This window comes from Diplotaxodon limnothrissa, linkage group LG10 (assembly GCF_057381915.1).
Source record: "Diplotaxodon limnothrissa isolate DT_005_m linkage group LG10, D_limnothrissa_male_GT1.1, whole genome shotgun sequence".
In the NCBI taxonomy this organism is placed as follows: Eukaryota; Metazoa; Chordata; class Actinopteri; order Cichliformes; family Cichlidae; genus Diplotaxodon; species Diplotaxodon limnothrissa.
In genome coordinates this window covers 13516091-13532723 of record NC_140605.1, presented here as the reverse complement: position 1 = coordinate 13532723, position 16633 = coordinate 13516091, and the positions used below count along the sequence as shown (strand labels likewise).

At 40.1% G+C, this 16633-nt stretch overlaps 1 protein-coding gene across 1 annotated transcript; it reads right to left on the bottom strand.

The window, feature by feature from the left end:
* Positions 1–1985: 1985 nt before the first annotated feature.
* Positions 1986–7116, bottom strand: LOC146623991 (transgelin-like). Its single transcript, XM_085364419.1, has 5 exons — positions 6961–7116; positions 3811–3997; positions 3545–3716; positions 3312–3414; positions 1986–3209 (listed from the first exon to the last, which is right to left on the bottom strand). Exons 2-5 carry the CDS (start codon positions 3988–3990, stop codon positions 3059–3061), a joined length of 606 nt encoding a protein of 201 aa, XP_085220545.1. The 5' UTR covers positions 3991–3997; positions 6961–7116; the 3' UTR covers positions 1986–3058.
* Positions 7117–16633: the final 9517 nt, after the last annotated feature.

Here is a 16633-nt window from a genome sequence, read left to right as displayed (position 1 = left end):
GTGTTTTTCCTGTTTTGGGTTTAGTTACACAAATCAAGTTACACCCAGTTTAAATAACTTGTTCTGGTCCCACCACCACAGAGCTTCTGCACACGTTATTCACACAGTTTAAATTTGTGAAACCTCAAGGCACCGTGTTTACCACAACTTTCTAAAACAGTTGGAAAAATAAATCACTAACTAATCATTAGTTATGTAAAAGAGAAGATAAGGTAGCAAAAGCAAGGAGTAAAAGTGTATCCATACATGTGCATGGCACTTTTTTAAGTAAACCTTGCCAGTACTGTGTTGAAAACCCCTTTTACCTTCTGAACTGCCTCAATTCTTCATGGCACAGATTCAACAAGGTTCTCACCCTACCACTGAAATGTCCCAGCAGAAATCAAGACTCATCAGACCAGCAACTTTTTCCACTTTTTCCATCTGATTGGCTAATGAGAGATAGTTACGTAAATGAGCAGCTGAGCAGGTGTACCTGGAAAAGATGCCGGGGAGTGTAGATATTCAGTCAATAAAGGAGCTTAGCAGAGATGAAAAATCACAACAAAAGTTGCCTCAAGGCGCTTTATATTGTACAGTAGATACAGAGAAAAGCCCAACAATCACATGACCCCCTATGAACAAGCACTTTGGCGACAGTGGGAAGGAAAAACGCCCTTTTAACAGGAAGAAACCTCCAGCAGAACCAGGCTCAGGGAGGGGTGGGGCCATCTGCTGCGACCGGTTGGGGTGAGAGAAGGAAAACAGGAGAGGTCTATTAACACACAGTGAGTGAGAAATATACAGTAGATTATCTGTCATGTGTTGCAATGACCAAAAAAGAAAAAACTTGCTTGTTATATCAGTGGATGTGCAAATAAACTTGGATACATGTTGTGAGACTCAAGAGTTCATTGGTGCTGATTTGGCACTAACACTCCACGCGTGTCTGCTAGTGTTGAAATAAATATTAGTTTTGAAATCATAAACACATCTTGACTCTTATAACAGTCTGGGCTTTGGCAGAGATAACAGCTGCTGTCACGCTGACGCTAATGGGCCACAGCTTATCAACAGCAGAGTGGGCTCTATTAGTAGTATTAAGTTGCTTGCTATCTTCAAAGTCATCAATTTTCTCAGACTAATGCTTTTATTGTGAAAATAAGTCACTATAAAAACACAAGTACATGTTGCGCTTTGATGGATAACCTACAGTGTTGTTGTCTTTGCTCCACACTGGTTCCACCTCCATTTACATTATACTAATTTACCCCCTTTGTGTCAGCACCTACGCAGTTTCCTGCTAAGAAGGAAGAGGAAAAGGAAGTCTCTTTTTAACCCTCCTCCTGCAATGATTCGTCCTTTTTTGGAAATGCTCTCTACTATCTGAAATCCTCCTCTGTCATGACCTGTACTCCTTCTGACCCAAGCCACCTTAATCTCCAGACTCCATCTGGATATTTATTTTTTATTTTTTAAAGCTGCGCTTTTTCCTCTTTTTTCATCAAAGCATCTTCTTTTACTGTTTTCTCTCTACTGCTGCTCTTTTCCATCTCTGGCTGTTTCTGAGTCATTTCATGCTGAACAGCTTAAGCTGGACCAAAGCAAGAACACAGTATAAACAAAACCCTGGCAGCGATAACGATAGTCTCTCACTGGCTTCTCTTATTCCATCAAAGTAGGCAAAGTCCAACATTATTTATTACTCCCTTACATTATTTTCTTCACCTTTGCCTTTGGCAGCCTTAGCTGACCTCTCTTTAAAGTACAGCTCAGCTTTACGGCACACAAACATACGTGTCGCCCTGACTACCTGCAGAAACTGATGTTTTTATTATCTGTTGCTAGGCACATAGGTTGCAGTTTACCAGCTACCAGTTATCAAGAGTCATGATAGCGACGGTGACATCATTGAGTGTGAACAGGACACACTTCCTTAGGCCATAGATTCATTACAAAAGAGGCTTCTTCAAAAGTTAAATCAAACTTTATTTCAAAGAGGCGGTCCAACATTTTGATTGACTCACGGCATCTAACAATAGATTATGTAATAGAACAGTAAAAACACACACAAGTGTCGTTTATACCTTTTTCAAACCAGGCAGTTTATTTTCTAAAGTTAATTAAACTTGGCTGTATTACTGGATGCGTTTGTTATAACCTACTAACATTACTGTAAACCACAGCAAACTGTACGTGTCTTACCTTTCGTTAAGTTTTTACTTCATTCCAGTACAAATTGAATCAGCTGCAACTTGGTACCTGCTTAAGGTTGTAATCTGTGAAGCTGTAACACTAAGTACCCAGAAAAGCTGCAGTAAGACACAATAAAATATCTGTGTCTTACTGCAGCTGTTGTGGGGAAAATACTCAGAACAATACTCGGAGGTGTATTTAAGTACATCCTGACGTCCATGAATTGACGGCTATGTCATCAGAAGGACAGAAAGAATAAAGTCAACAAAGACAGTGTACACTAAATAATGAACATTATCATTAAATTAAAGACTTCATGACAGAGTCTTACATCTTTGGTGTCCTTGAATGCGCACGCTGCTAGAGTTTTGAGAAGAGGCATTGACTGCAATAATGCAGATGTTACAGGAAAGAATAAAGCAAACAGAACATTGAAAGTGGGGGATTTCTGGGGATTTCTGGGGATTTCTTCTCTCACGCAGGTTTCAAGTCCCTGCAAGCAGATTTTCTTTGTTGTAATGAAATGGTCTGAAGCTCCCTGTCTGTGCAAGGTAAGAAATCAAACATGTCTAACATTGTGGTCTCCAGTAATGATTTTAAGGTAATGAGTTTAAACATGCAAAGCAACTGTTTTTGATTCTGTAACAAAAAAAATTATTTACAATGAGTCAAACAAAAGAAACATTGTTAAATGTTTGATTTCTACTGTTAAAGATCTACATGTGCACTTGTTCTCGTTGGTCCCTATTTTGGTCCCGTTAAAATCTGAAAAACAGTCAGGTCACATTTTTCCTCATATCCAAGGTAAGAGTCAAAGTCTCTTCCTCCTTGCTCACTGGCCTTCCAGAGGGCAGAAGGAGGGTGGTTTAAGAACTGCTCCGGTTCAGGGGTTGTTGATGATCTGCCTGGGGCGTCCGTAGCCTGTCATGCCAGCTTGAGATGCTCCTTTATTTGTGCCCATTTGCAGGCCGATGACACTTTGGCCTTCTTTCAGCTGTTCCTCCGAGAAATCTCTCCTGTTCTCCTGGGCTTTTCTGCACACACACAAACAGACGTCAGTCAGTGCTCAAACCTCCTTTGCGTTTCATCTTTCCTCAGAGGCTAGCATATTTACAGGACAAGGAGGAAAAGCTTACTTATGGAACCAGCTGGGGTCTCCTTTGTAATTCCCATCACCCTTTGTGACAGCCACACTTCCCAGAGCCATCAGGGTCCTCTGGACAGCAGCCAGATCTTTGCCTGCAGACATGCAACATCCTCACATCAACAGAGCCCACGGAAATACAAGGAGGAGAACCTGTACTGTATTTTCCCTCTTGAGTCTCAATTGTTACAGTAAAGAAAAGCTCTGGTTGGTTGGTTATCTTACCCTCAAAGAGGTCTACAGTCTGAAAGATGTCAGTTTTGGTGACTCCGTAACTTTCAGCTGCTCTGAGGAACATGGAGATTTGCTCCATCTGCTTGAATGCCATGCCAGAGCTCTTGATGGTCTTGATTGGCTTGTTGGCTCCATACAGGCTGTTGATGAGCTCACACAGCACCTAGACACACACGGAGTCCTCTCAATACACTGCACATAAAGTGAATTACAATGCTTTATAAGGACATTTACACTTCTGCAAAACTAGAACTCACACATCCATCCTTGAGCCAGTTTTGGAAGCCTGTCTTGTTGGGCTGGGGCCGACCGACTCCAGATCCACACTGGGCAACGATCCACTCCACCAGCCTTTCCTCCAGTTCTGGATCGTATTTCTTATCAATCTTACTCTGAACCTCACGGGTCAGACCATAGGAGGGACCTCTGTTTGCCATTGTAATCCTAATGGAAGGGAAAGTCAATGTTAGATAGGCTGGTAGCTCAGCAAACTCCACTCCCTGGCAGCATTCTAATATCTGATAGATTTAATAGTGTTCACATACCGATGCCTTCCCCGCTCACACCCACAGATGCAATCAATCCAGTGAATGTGTTTCCACTGAATGTTCTGTTATTTATGAGGAGCTGTTACTTTGAAACTTTTAGATTGAGGAGACTTTCTAAAAGTGAGCATCTTTTTGTTGGTCGTCACTTTCACACCTCAAGAGGCTCATTTATCATTTGAAGTTAGTGCGCTCTTCATCTGTCTCAAATCTCTGCTATGTATGAAACAAATAAGAATATTTGCCATACTGTCAGGGTTAGATGGATTAGAAAAGAAGCCGATGACAACCTGAAGACAGGAGCGTGAGCAGGGTACTAACCATGCAATGCACACAATAATCTGAGTTTTCCATTATCCAGGCCGCAGCAGTGCAGCTATTTAGCAAATACATTTCTGACAATGGAAATTAAAGTGTTTAATGACTTGAGGAATTCCAACTTTGTTGTACTCTGAAAGTAATTATGGTTGGTTTATCTGACATATTAATGCACAAAGAACTTCCTGTTGGCCTCAGCCAAACCACCCTACTCCCTCCATCCTGTTTGCACATTCAGCTGTCATTTCCTTCCTGACTAAGGTAGCTGTGTATATACAGGAATCTAAACATAACAACATAGTGTTGCTCACTATGGAAACGGTCTGTAAGAAAAAAACAGAAAGAAATACTATCGCAATACACAATTTGCTTTTACAGATCCAAATCGAGTCGCACAACGGCACAACAACTTTGGAATTTTCCACGAATCCACATAACAGATGGGGATGATTATAGCTCGTTCTCCCCTTTTTTCTCCATTTACTGTGCTAATTTACTGTGATAATATCTGCACATTTAACATCTAAGGTAAGCAGGTGCTCTGCAAATATCAGGATCCAGAATCACATCTGACTCGTAAAAAATTGGAGGATCTGTTTTTAATTCTGCAGACTTTAATATACACTTAGAATTATATAGATAGATGTTGCTCCAGGACATACAGGCACACCTTTAGCCAAACAGAGGATTAGTGTTACGCAATATGTGTAGAAAGTTTGACAGTTTATCATTGTGTCCACAGCTCCACGCTGGAGCTGCTATAGACACACACACACATTGTTCTCTGTTCATTGTCTGAGGTTGCAGTGGTTATGTGGTCATGCGGAGGATAAGTGTCTTCCTGTCTCCAGAGTTATTCCAAAAGTTGTTTGTTAACAGCGGCAAGAGCGAGGAAAATACTCAGCCATCCAAACTCCTAAGTAGCCTGTTTCTCAATCAGACGACTTCCATCTGTGTGGTGTCCGGACATGCCCGTTACATCAAGCAGCTGCAAACATCAGGACCTGAATGTCTTGCAAGGAATGACGAAATCAGAGAAGGCGCTCTTTCAGATTAACCCCATGTTGAGCGTGAAATCTGATGTATGAGTGGCCAATGTCGCTGTAACTCGCAGCAGCATTTCCAGGGATGATTGTCCACCTAATTGTAAAACTGCAACTAGAAGTGTGTGCGCAGGTGTTTATGGAAGCGTGACTTAGAAGCTCACATAGAGCTGTGCACTTAAAAACATAACTGGGAGTGGTCAAGTGGGAACATCTTGTAATCATAAAGTCACATCTACTCCCTCCCATCTCACAATCTCACCCCACAGTGGGCTACTACCACAAAATGATTTGAAGCTTAAACAGCCACTCAGCTGAAATTGTACGTAACACCTCTAAATGACCAAATCATACTTACAACTTGTGTAAGATGAATAACTGAACACTTCCTGATCATTATCATACCTAATTAGTGCATGTCTTATAGTGTGTGTGTGTGTGTTTTTCTAATCAGAGAGGAGAACACTGCAGATTAATCATTTAAACTGCATGATCATAGAATCCACTAAATCTAGTATTTGAAGCCTTCATTCTCCCAGACGTCTTACTGTACACCATCGTTTTATTAATCCTCTGCTTCAGTTTGACACAGTGGGACTTTTTAATGCCTGTTTTGTGTAGTTTAAACTAGAAACCGTTAGAAATCTGAGTAAGACACCGTTAAGTTACTCAGATGTCGCTCCATATGTGACCGAGTTACTCATCATCAGTCATTTGTCTCACTCCACCCTCCAAACTGTTAAACAATCATATTCTAGTAACTTGCAGACATCTGTTACAAGAGGCTTGCACAGCTTTCATAAAATTGCACCATCAGCTCATGTTGAAATCCTTACTATGTGAACACGGTGGATCCAGACCGAGATTATTTCTTCATGCTCTTGCCTTCCTTCATCTTGCACAGTCCCCACTGTTGTATTTCCACCTCATGACAAAAGATAGCAGTCACCACCTAACGTCAGTTTCTCAAACTATGAAACTTTATCAAGGCCCATAAATCTAACAAAAAATGTGGCAGCAGCAAGCTGCCAGTTGCCACTTTCTGAACCAACAACCTGGTGTTCAAAACATACCCTGAAGAGGAAAATTATATACTATTAGGCAGTAGCGATGAGAGGTTTGTCAGAGGCTGAACCTGTTAACATTTCCTGGAATTGTTAGGTCTCACATGCCGTGAGCACGAGGTGCGTGTTCAGAGGAGAAGCCAGACAAAACAAAATGGGATTTTATAACAGAAGAATGCACAGGCTCACGCAGAATCCACATAGGAATGGCTAAATATTAACTCAGTGTATTGCCTCGGCCTGTGTATGACCAAACGCAAGCAAGGGGGAAGGAGACAGAGAGCAAGGGTGGAGAGCATGAGAAGCAGTATCATATTTTTCATATTTTCTGCACCAGAATCAGCCACAAGATCCATAAAGAAGCAGAAAAATGTCTGCTGATGAGAATAAAAAAAAGCAAAAAAACTGAGAGGAAAATAAGAGGAGCCTTTACTTACTTTGTGTAGTAGCTTTCTGGTGAATGCAGGTGGGGTTGGTCTGGCGCTGCTGTGTGTCTGCTCTTCTTCTTCCTCTACAACACAGTGCAGAGTGCACAGTACAGAAGTGGCAGGATTAAGCGAAGCAAACACCCCTGAAGTGTTACACTTCAGTAGAAAGAGGGAGCAAGAGAGAGCTACGCCTTTCAGGTCCTCTTATTTCACTCTTATGACCCGCCCCTACGCTCTTTCTCCTTTTCCCCCCTCAAATTGTAATTCCTTATTTAGGAGACGGGCGGGAAGGGAAAAACAAGACATGTGACTTCAGAGTTTGGTGTGGTCACTGAAAAGAATTCTCTGAATTTCACCCTTTACCACTGAAGAACAAGATGGGATTAGGAGGACAGAAGGGAGGCAGGGATGATCAAATCCTCGAGTGGAGCCTGACAGAGCATGGGAAAGGCAGTTCCAGTAATTAGAGAGCAGGGGAGCGCACATACGAGAGTTTTTAGTGCCTTAAATCAAACTGCTGCTCACTGTGGTCTTTCAAATCAGGCCGAAACTGAAAGAGACAGCAAGCAGATGTCAAATGTAAATCCCCCTTCCTCTCTGTCAGGGTTTTATTTCAGTCACAGTGTCTTTTCTTATAGCTGAAACTTGCTCTTGGCTTTGCACACACTTTCAACAGATACAACGCACAGTTTATAGAGGGGGACACTCCCTCTGAGGCATCTCAGCCTTGTCAGCCACTGTCCATAGAAGCAAGTCAGGACCTGCAGAGTTCTCATGAAATGACTGTTTGAAGCTATCACTGTCTGAAGTCATCAATTAAACCCGCTCATGAGTGTAGGTGTTAAAAAATGCTGGGAAGTTTTAATATAAGTGAAGGTTTGTGTCAGACAGACGTCTGATAGAACTTGAAAGGTTTGGTTGTAGTTGAACGTTTCCTCTTTTCTGCACATAAACTGTATCTGCACACACTTTCAGTAGCAGTCAGCTGTACTTCCACCGTCATAAATGTATTTTTTTTATTTGACTTTGGGTTATTTTCTTTGAACTAAACAAGTAGCACACACGAGAAAACAGAACAAAATGAGGGTTTTTTTTCTTCCCTTCCTCTTCTACATGAACCCAAAGCAAAGTTCATGTTCATGCAGATGACAGAAATCTGCGTGGGAAGATTATCCAGCAAACCTGTAAATATCAGATATACACAAACATAAGAAATTCCACACGCTGGTGAGCTCGGAACAAAAGCCAAACACACTCAGCCTTTCTCATCTTTCGGCAAAGCGGTTAAAGGCTTATCCTCCCTGGTTTTTCATCCTTCAGCCGAGAGCTGTGACGTAATCACCTGCCTTGAATTTGATGGTTCCCAGTGTCAGATCTACAGACCTTTTCTTGATTTTAAACTTTCCATCTACAAAATCCTGTTTCAATAAGAAGTGGGAGCTTTGGTTTGGTTTTTTCCATCTCTATAGGCTGTTCCTGCGCAACAGCAGCATCTGGTGGCTCAGGGTGGCAGATATCAGGTGACATCATTTCACTGCTTCTCCCACTGCAGGGGTGCAAACAAGTGCAATTGCAAGTTAAAATATGTTCAAATGAGAACTAAAATGCCCTCCGTGTTTAACCTTGTGCTGAGAACACATTTGAATGTGTTTTATTTCAGGTTGGTGGACATGCCGCTGGGTGTTAATGATCATGCTGGGAGATGCTAAGCTGCTAATTGAAAAAGAGCTGACCCATGGAGAAATACCCGTGAGATCATCAGGGTTTGTAAAATCAAGCAAAGGAAAAGAAACAGATGGAGACCATAAACCTAATGCCAGGAGATGAATTATTTAAATGCAGACCTATTTTAGACTGATGAACTTTAGAGTGCTATAACACTCTTTATAGGTACACCTGGCTGTCCTTGGTCAGAAAAGTAGGTACAGCTGCAAGTTCTAACAAGCCAGGTTTGTTGGTTGGTTCGTGCACACTTAAATATATAAAAAATCGTTGGGTGGATTGTCCTGAAATTGGTTACTTTGCACAATTATGACCCCCTTCAAGATATATTGTAATAACCTTTCATCGAGCAGATCACATCTTTAAGCTTTTGTTTCCCGCAGCATTCCTATCATACTCAGCCACACTTAGTGCTGACGTGCAAAATTCAAAATAATCTGCTAAACTAAAATGCCTACTTTCACCATTGTGAGCACTACTGTGTGGTTTGCATAGCCTCTTTTTTTATTCTTTCTTTGTTTATTTAAAAATAATGACTGAATAAATAGAGTGCATCTATAAAATCAGGGTCTTATCTCTTGCTGTGTTTTGAAGCCAGTGTTTTGTGCGGTAGAGATGAAAAGCGAAATGGAATTTAATATTTGGAAGCAGTCCAAGGATGTAATGCTTTTATTTTCAACCTTTGGTAATGTATTAGCTGCACTCATTGTACTGGACCTTCACTTTGTTTGCATATTTCTATAATGGCTCTTGTGGCTGAATGCCAGCTTGAGATTGAATGCTAACATGGCTGTGTACTGCAGAGCCTCAGATGTTGTTGATCAGGTGAACTACTTACTGGGTTGAAAGGGAAAGGGAAATTATGATTGTCTCATCTCTTTTTTAATTCATGCACAATTTGTTATGCTGTGTTAATGTTGAAGGGCAGAGAATGGAAAAGCCTCCATCAAGATAATCGATAAGAAAAGGACCTTTCACACCATCTGAAGTTTTCTTTGTGCAATGTTATATTAATAAACTGAAAAAACCCTTCAACATGAAGTGATACTCTCTTTGCGCCCATATAACCACACATCAGCAGCAGCAGGTTTGCACTGCAGGAGGTGTCATGATGTTGATATCTGTGGACTAATAAAGAAATCTACATGTTCAGACCACAGGTGGTTTCAGTGCCTGACCTTCGAGGGTAAAGTACACAACAGGAAGCATGCAGTCTATTTAAATTCTATCAGTGAGTTTACCCAAAGTTTACCCCCCCCAAAAAAAGGAAAGAAATTTGTCATTTCACAGATAAGATGTACAGTGACAACTCTATTGTACAGAGAAGCACTGGCTTTACTACTTGCTAACAGTTAAGAGATTTAAACTGCAGCTGTAGTATGCACTACAGTCCTCTTGGGGGCGTTGTATGATCTAAAACATTAAACATAACATTTAGTCTGCTGACACTCTGCTCTAAACTGCGACCCCTAAATGTCCATATAAATCTCCTGTTCTCCACATCGTCCCTGTAATAATGCTATGAGGCAGGAAGCAGTTGTGCAGAAAATGAAGGTCTGCCCTGCAATAGACGTGGTCAAGATGGAGATGGTGCGTGTTAGTCAGTCCCGGCTGTAATTGCTCTGTTACATTTCACATCAGATTTTGATGCACAGATGCACATGCAGGGGGAAAATTTGCAGCTTTGTTACACAGAATTGGATTCCAATTGCATTCTGCTGGTTGATTGCAAAATGATGTCAGATATAATTGAGCTCTGCTTATTGACCCAGGGGACAGAGGTGCACAGGTGGGGGATGTTTGAAATTGTGAGCCAATCGTGAGCCACCCTGTGTGTGAGGACAATGTCTTTGTGATGTACACTTATCCTGTTTGGCAGTTGCAGCTGACATCATGAAGCAGCATGTTCATTTTTGGCTGTGCACTTCTAAATCATGTCATCACACATGCACACACAGTATGCAAAAAATCAAACAACAAAAAAATCTCCAAGAACAACGACATCAGCAGCTCTACACTCACTGGTCTTTTTATTAATTCGACTGCTCATTAGCAGTTGAGCAGTTGAATTATCTGCTCAACTATCTAATCAGCCAGTCACATGGCAGCTTGTGGGCATAGAGACGACTTGCTGATGTTCAAGCTGAGCATCAGAGGTGATTTAAGTGACTTTGAAGGTGGCATGTTGTTTATGCCAGATTAGTCCAAAATAAGAAAATATCTAGCGAGCAGCAGTTCTCTGAGAAAAAATGCCTTGTTAACGTCAGAGGTCAGAGGAGAAAAGCCAGGCTGCTTTAAGTTGATATGAAGGCAACAGTGAGTCAAATAAGGCCTTGTTAGAACAAAGTTTTGCAGAAGAGAGTCTCTGAATGCAGAACACTGTGATTGTAGAAACAGAAGGCCAAGAACTAAGAACAGGAAATTGAGGCTAAAATTTGCACGAACTCACCAAAATTTGACAACAAAAGACTGAAAAACGTTGCATGGGCTTATGAGCCATGATTTCTGCTCTGACATTCAGAGGGTAGGGTCACAATTTGATGTAAACAACATGAAAGCATGAATTCCTCCTGTCCAGGCTGCTGGTGGCAGTGTTGCAATACTATCATGTCAATACGAATCAAAATCTGAGAAATTTTGCCAGCACCTTGTTAAATTTGTGAAATCTATTCCACAAAGAACAAAGGCATCTAAAAGAGGCAAGAATGAACGGGATCCAACAAAGTACTAGCAAAGTTTTATTAATTTAGTATGTGGTAAATATGTATTGTTTATGCATTTCAAGAACAAAAGATGATAGTGTCGTGTCGACTTGTCGTGGTTCTTAGTGGTTAACTTGCCCCTGTGTCTCCTGTGGGTCCTTCATGCCATCTGTTTGTCTTTGTGTGCTTCTCACGTCTCAGTTAAACTCAGATTACTTTCCTTGTGAATCTTTTGCTTTTTATTTCCTGCCTCTATTTGTTACAATGTTATGATTGTTTTACATGCCCTGGTTAATATTCTTTTAATCAGTTAATTAGTTTGTTATGCATTTGTTTCATGTCAGTCTGATTCTTGTCTTTAGCCCCTTTGGTTTTTGACAGTTTTCTGCTTTCGTTTCTTGCATTTGTTTCTTATGACATCTCAGTCTTTGAAATATATGCTTTTGAAATTGTTTAACTATTACTGTGCCAGATTAAAGAGTGTCCTTTGTTCTGTTTTGCTCTACCTGTCTGACACTGTGTCGTGTTTTAGGATCCTTAATCTTTTGTATTGAAAAAATCTCTAACCTCTCATGAGAAAGGACCACGTGAGAAAGAATGCCATACTGATAATGTGATCACACTGGGATTGCCTATCATATTGCCTGGCATAATTTCAATAACTATTAAACTTTAACTAGCTAAAAGCATTTTCTCACTAAATTTATATTTCCAGGTTTCTGCTGCGGGTTGCTTGAAGCCAATCTTAAAGCCATGCATGATCAGCAAAATAAGAGTGGCATCAAATGGCAGATGAATAGCCGCAATTCATGTTAACTACAAATAAAATGTATCATTTTTTGTAGGCACCAGGCCAGTGTTGCCAAAAGGAGAACACATAACACCCGTGCTGTCCATGTTTCCTGAATTTATTGCTACAGTGGCTAATTTGGGTCCCAGTGAAAGATTCAATGACAAATGGCATCTTTGCACATTTGTGGGGAACAGATGTACTGCATGTGTGTCTGCACATGAAACATTCTTCATGCAACATTCGTCATGGTCGGACTCAACAGCCATAACAAATAATGGGAGAGACACAGACTGATCAAAAATGTACCATTTTATTCAGCAAATAAAGAAAAAAACAGTTTAGTGTGTAGCAGCTGGATGGGTGATCAAATGTTAGGTGTGAGTGGGGTTGTGCAGGCGAACCCTAAAATAACCAGGACAAAGCCAACTAAACATAACATGGTGCTGAGTGAATATATATATAGAGAAAAAGCTGAGACAGCCAGATCTTAAATGCAGATCTTAAATATTATCGCAGTATTCAGGCTTTATTTCCTTTTTACAACACCCTAAAGAGGCCATCAAAGCATAAATCTGGAAAATGAAGAAAGCACAACTCTCCCTTGTCATGAACACAGCATGGTCTGTGTAAAAGGGAAAAAAATGCTTCCACTTATCAAAATTACCAGAAAAGCTGCAGAGTTTCAGCAGATTGCAAGAGTTGTGTTATTGAGGGTACTTTTGAGACGTACCCCAAATCTGTCTTTCTCAAAGATGAGTTAATCCACTAAGATATCAGAACAGTGGTGACTGAAGGCTGAGAAGGCTGAAAATGAAAACCTTTGCAGCTTTAAATATATTATATATATATATATATATATATATATATATATATATATATATATATATATATATATATATATATATATATATATATATATATATATATATATATATATATATATATATATATATATTGGGCAGTGACATATGACTTAAAAGCAGAAAAGAAAAACAGCAAACTGTTCCCAGTTTTTGTCAGCAGTCTTTCTAAAATGGGATCAGAAAATCCTTTCTGGCTAAAGAACAGGGAAGAAGACAGAGTCTAAGACGGTTTAGGAGAGGGGAGATGATGGGCACGGACTGGATTTGAAGCTCAGCTGCTTTGACAGATATAAACAAACAGGAAAAGGAACATGGAGTGAAAGCAAATGGAATTAATATGGATTCTCTGTGAGCTCCAGGTGAAACAGCCAGAGCAGGTTTTCAGGAGTAAAGACAGAGAAGGGCAAAGATAAAGCTGAGGTCAGAATAAAGATGTGGGGGGGGAGAAAAAATAAGAATGAGTCAGGTGGAGATGGACCAGATGGAGACAGAGAGAGAGGATGAGGAGAGACACTGTGCCAAGCAGGGATATCTCAAAAGGCGACCGAGTCACTTGCAGAGAGCAGATTAGAGACTGACACAAATTGATGATCCAAGACAGGAGACTAGACAAGGAACAGGCTCCAGAGAAGAATAAGCCAACTCTAATTTCATCTTTATGAATTAGTGAGTGGGCAGTGAGGGAAATATCAAAGGAACACAGGAGAGACATAATGAAATGATTTCCCGTCTTACTGCTGCCTTATCACCACTATAACAGCGGATCAGCTGTGGAGAGTGGGTCACAGCGCAGAAGGGCATTTGATGGGAAGACGCTGATGGATTTCTGTGAAAGGATTGGTATGATTGCACAGAGGAGGAAAAAATACGTCTATTTTCTGAATATATATCCATTTACAGTGGTGGTAAGGTCAATTAAAGGCTGACATGACCAGAAACATTGCTACACTTGATTGGATTCTCCAGGGGTCGCACTGAGAGACTCACACAGAGATCTGTGTGGTCACAAAAGCACAGCAATAATCTGATGATGTGCTTACAGTAAAATCTACAGCCAAGAGGAGGTAAGATACCCACATAAGTCAGATCTGGTTTTGCTGAAATAAACAAAGACAAATAAAGAAGTGACACAGATGGTGCCTCGTGTAGCCACTAAAAAGCCATGTGCCGAGAGGTCTAATGTAACCATTATACTGATAATCAAAAGAATGATGAAGTATATGCGACGAACACCTCACTTTCAAGCTGGACAACACATATATATATATATATATATATGGAAGCAAATGAGCTGCTGTGGTGACTCGAATAAGAAACATCTGATAGGAGATACATTAACAATGTTTACTAAAGATTGTTAAGGTTTAACCATTGTTACTCTGTTTTTAGCCTGTGTATTAAAAACTAATTTCCTTATAGAGTTTAATTGAACTGGTTATTATATTTTAATATTTTATTTGTCCCAGCTGATAAGAAACAACAATAATTACACTCTAATTGGCTCTCGTATTATTTTTCACACTGTGTTATGACATTGCTGCTGGCATCTGAGCTTCTCACAAGGTGTCCTGTGGCATCAGCGTGATGACACATCAGAACAGCAGTAACAAGACAAATTTCACTCCCGGCTCGTTACGTATCGATGCTTCTTATAAAGACGCCTCCCCCGTCCCTCCCTCCGCTTCCTATTTTTACAGACCAGACGGCTTTAAGCGTCAGTGCTTTTAAGGTGCACTGTTAATGCTGTAATTTCACCTAAATTAAACATAATCAAACAGCTAGTCCACACAAAAGTAAACAGTGGGTGAATATTCACTCACATTTGTTATCTTTAATGCTGTATGTTTTTATATTTTTAAGTTGTTGAGGATTTTTGGTACTGTGGATTTTCATGTTGTAATTTTATGGATTTGTTGTCTGGGCCATATTGTTGTACATTGTCTGACTGAGTGTTAATTTTCTTCAGATGCTGCCTTGTTTTGATGCCGTTGCCACTACTCATGTGTATTTATACACTGGTTACAATATTAGCAATTTCACCTTCATATTAATCATCCAAGTGCAAATGCACTGTACAGTATTTCATTGTATTTACATTTTATAATGAGTTTTTTATTTAAGGAATATGTGCATTTATAATATTCAGTAGTTTATAAACAAATGATCAATCAAATTAGTAATTCTCAGTTCATTGTTTTGTTAACAGTTAATTATAAACTAAATATGAAATAACTTTCTAAGTTAACTTAAAGTGCAACCAGTGCTGTTAATTCATGCTTTAATTCACGGGAGACAGTTGGTGAACTCCTTGAGTGTATGTGGCTGTGCTCTACTAAATGGACTGCAGTGCTATAGTATAAATGTGCTGGTACAGTATGTGGGCATTGAGACAGCTTTATTTTACAGCAGTATTAAGAGAACATGAAATACAAAATATTGTAATATTCTTAGCTTCTATTAAGTAGATAGTATCATAAATTAAACACAGATTCTTAGAGGTTCACATGGTAAGTTTAAGTTCTTTACATATCACTTTAATTAGAAATAGCTCAGGTGCCTGACCTGTTATTTATCTTATGCTTGTGTGCTGCTGCTGCAATGCTGCAGAATGAAACACAGCGCAATGTGTTTCTAACTTTTCATCATGAGTCTTAAGTATTGACGTGCTACTGTGTGGCGACTGCAGGAGATGCGGTGCAGTGCTGTTTCTGCCCTTCACTGCTGCAGTCTCTGTGGTGTTTAACATCGTTACTGCCCTCATGTCACCACAGCAACCAGTCTGGTTACATCCTCAGCAAGGCCTTTGTTTAGATATTTATTATGGTCTGTGCATATGCGTGTGCCTGTGAATGTTGGGTGCTTGTTGATGCAGAGGTATATTGGTCACAACGGAGAGTCAATCACAGCTATCCACATGTCAATAAAGACACACTTTGACCTTTAAGTGAATGAATAACCACCAAGTTTCATTACTTTACATCCTATCAGACAATCAGCTTTATTACCACTCCTCTCCTTCCCCCTTGACTCTCTTGTGGTATTTCCCAGGATGTAGCCACATGCCGTCTGCACTGCTTAAGCTTTAATAACACTAAAAGGTTTACTTCCCCCCTCCTTCCCAGCACCACCACCTCTCTTTTCTCTCCCTCAGTAACCATGGTCATTATTGAAATTATCACATCCTATTTAGTACCTTATTGATGACTCACAACAATCCTAGCACACAAAAGCAGGACTATGAGAAAAATCTTAAAATGATATTTTTTTAGCATCAAAATGTGAAATCAGTGAGAGTAAAAGAGAAAAACCACAATGGGAAGTTCTCACTTTGTAATGTGGTAAATTTGCTTCACTCGGGAGTCTTATATTGTGCAAGTGAACAGATTAAATATGTATTATTTATCAACAGAAACCCAGAGAGTGCACTGATGTATCTCTCAAACATGTATCATTTCTCCGTGCTGAATAATGAATGTTAAAGCAGGTTTTGAGTCTATGCAGCTGAAAGCACAACATGATGGATTTACAGCACCTATGTAATCCACACAGCATGAAGCTACAGAACATTTAATGTTGTATCGCAATGTCATGTGTGCAGCTAG

Bases quoted from the DNA above. Each gene is read 5' to 3' on its own strand.
- LOC146623991 (XM_085364419.1), bottom strand. From the start codon at position 3,990: ATGGCAAACAGAGGTCCCTCCTATGGTCTGACCCGTGAGGTTCAGAGT. The intron at 3,415-3,544 runs GTAAGATAACCA...GCATGTCTGCAG, and splicing joins GACTGTAGACCTCTTTGAGG to GCAAAGATCTGGCTGCTGTC. The intron at 3,210-3,311 runs GTAAGCTTTTCC...GTGTGTGTGCAG, and splicing joins GACCCCAGCTGGTTCCATAA to AAAAGCCCAGGAGAACAGGA.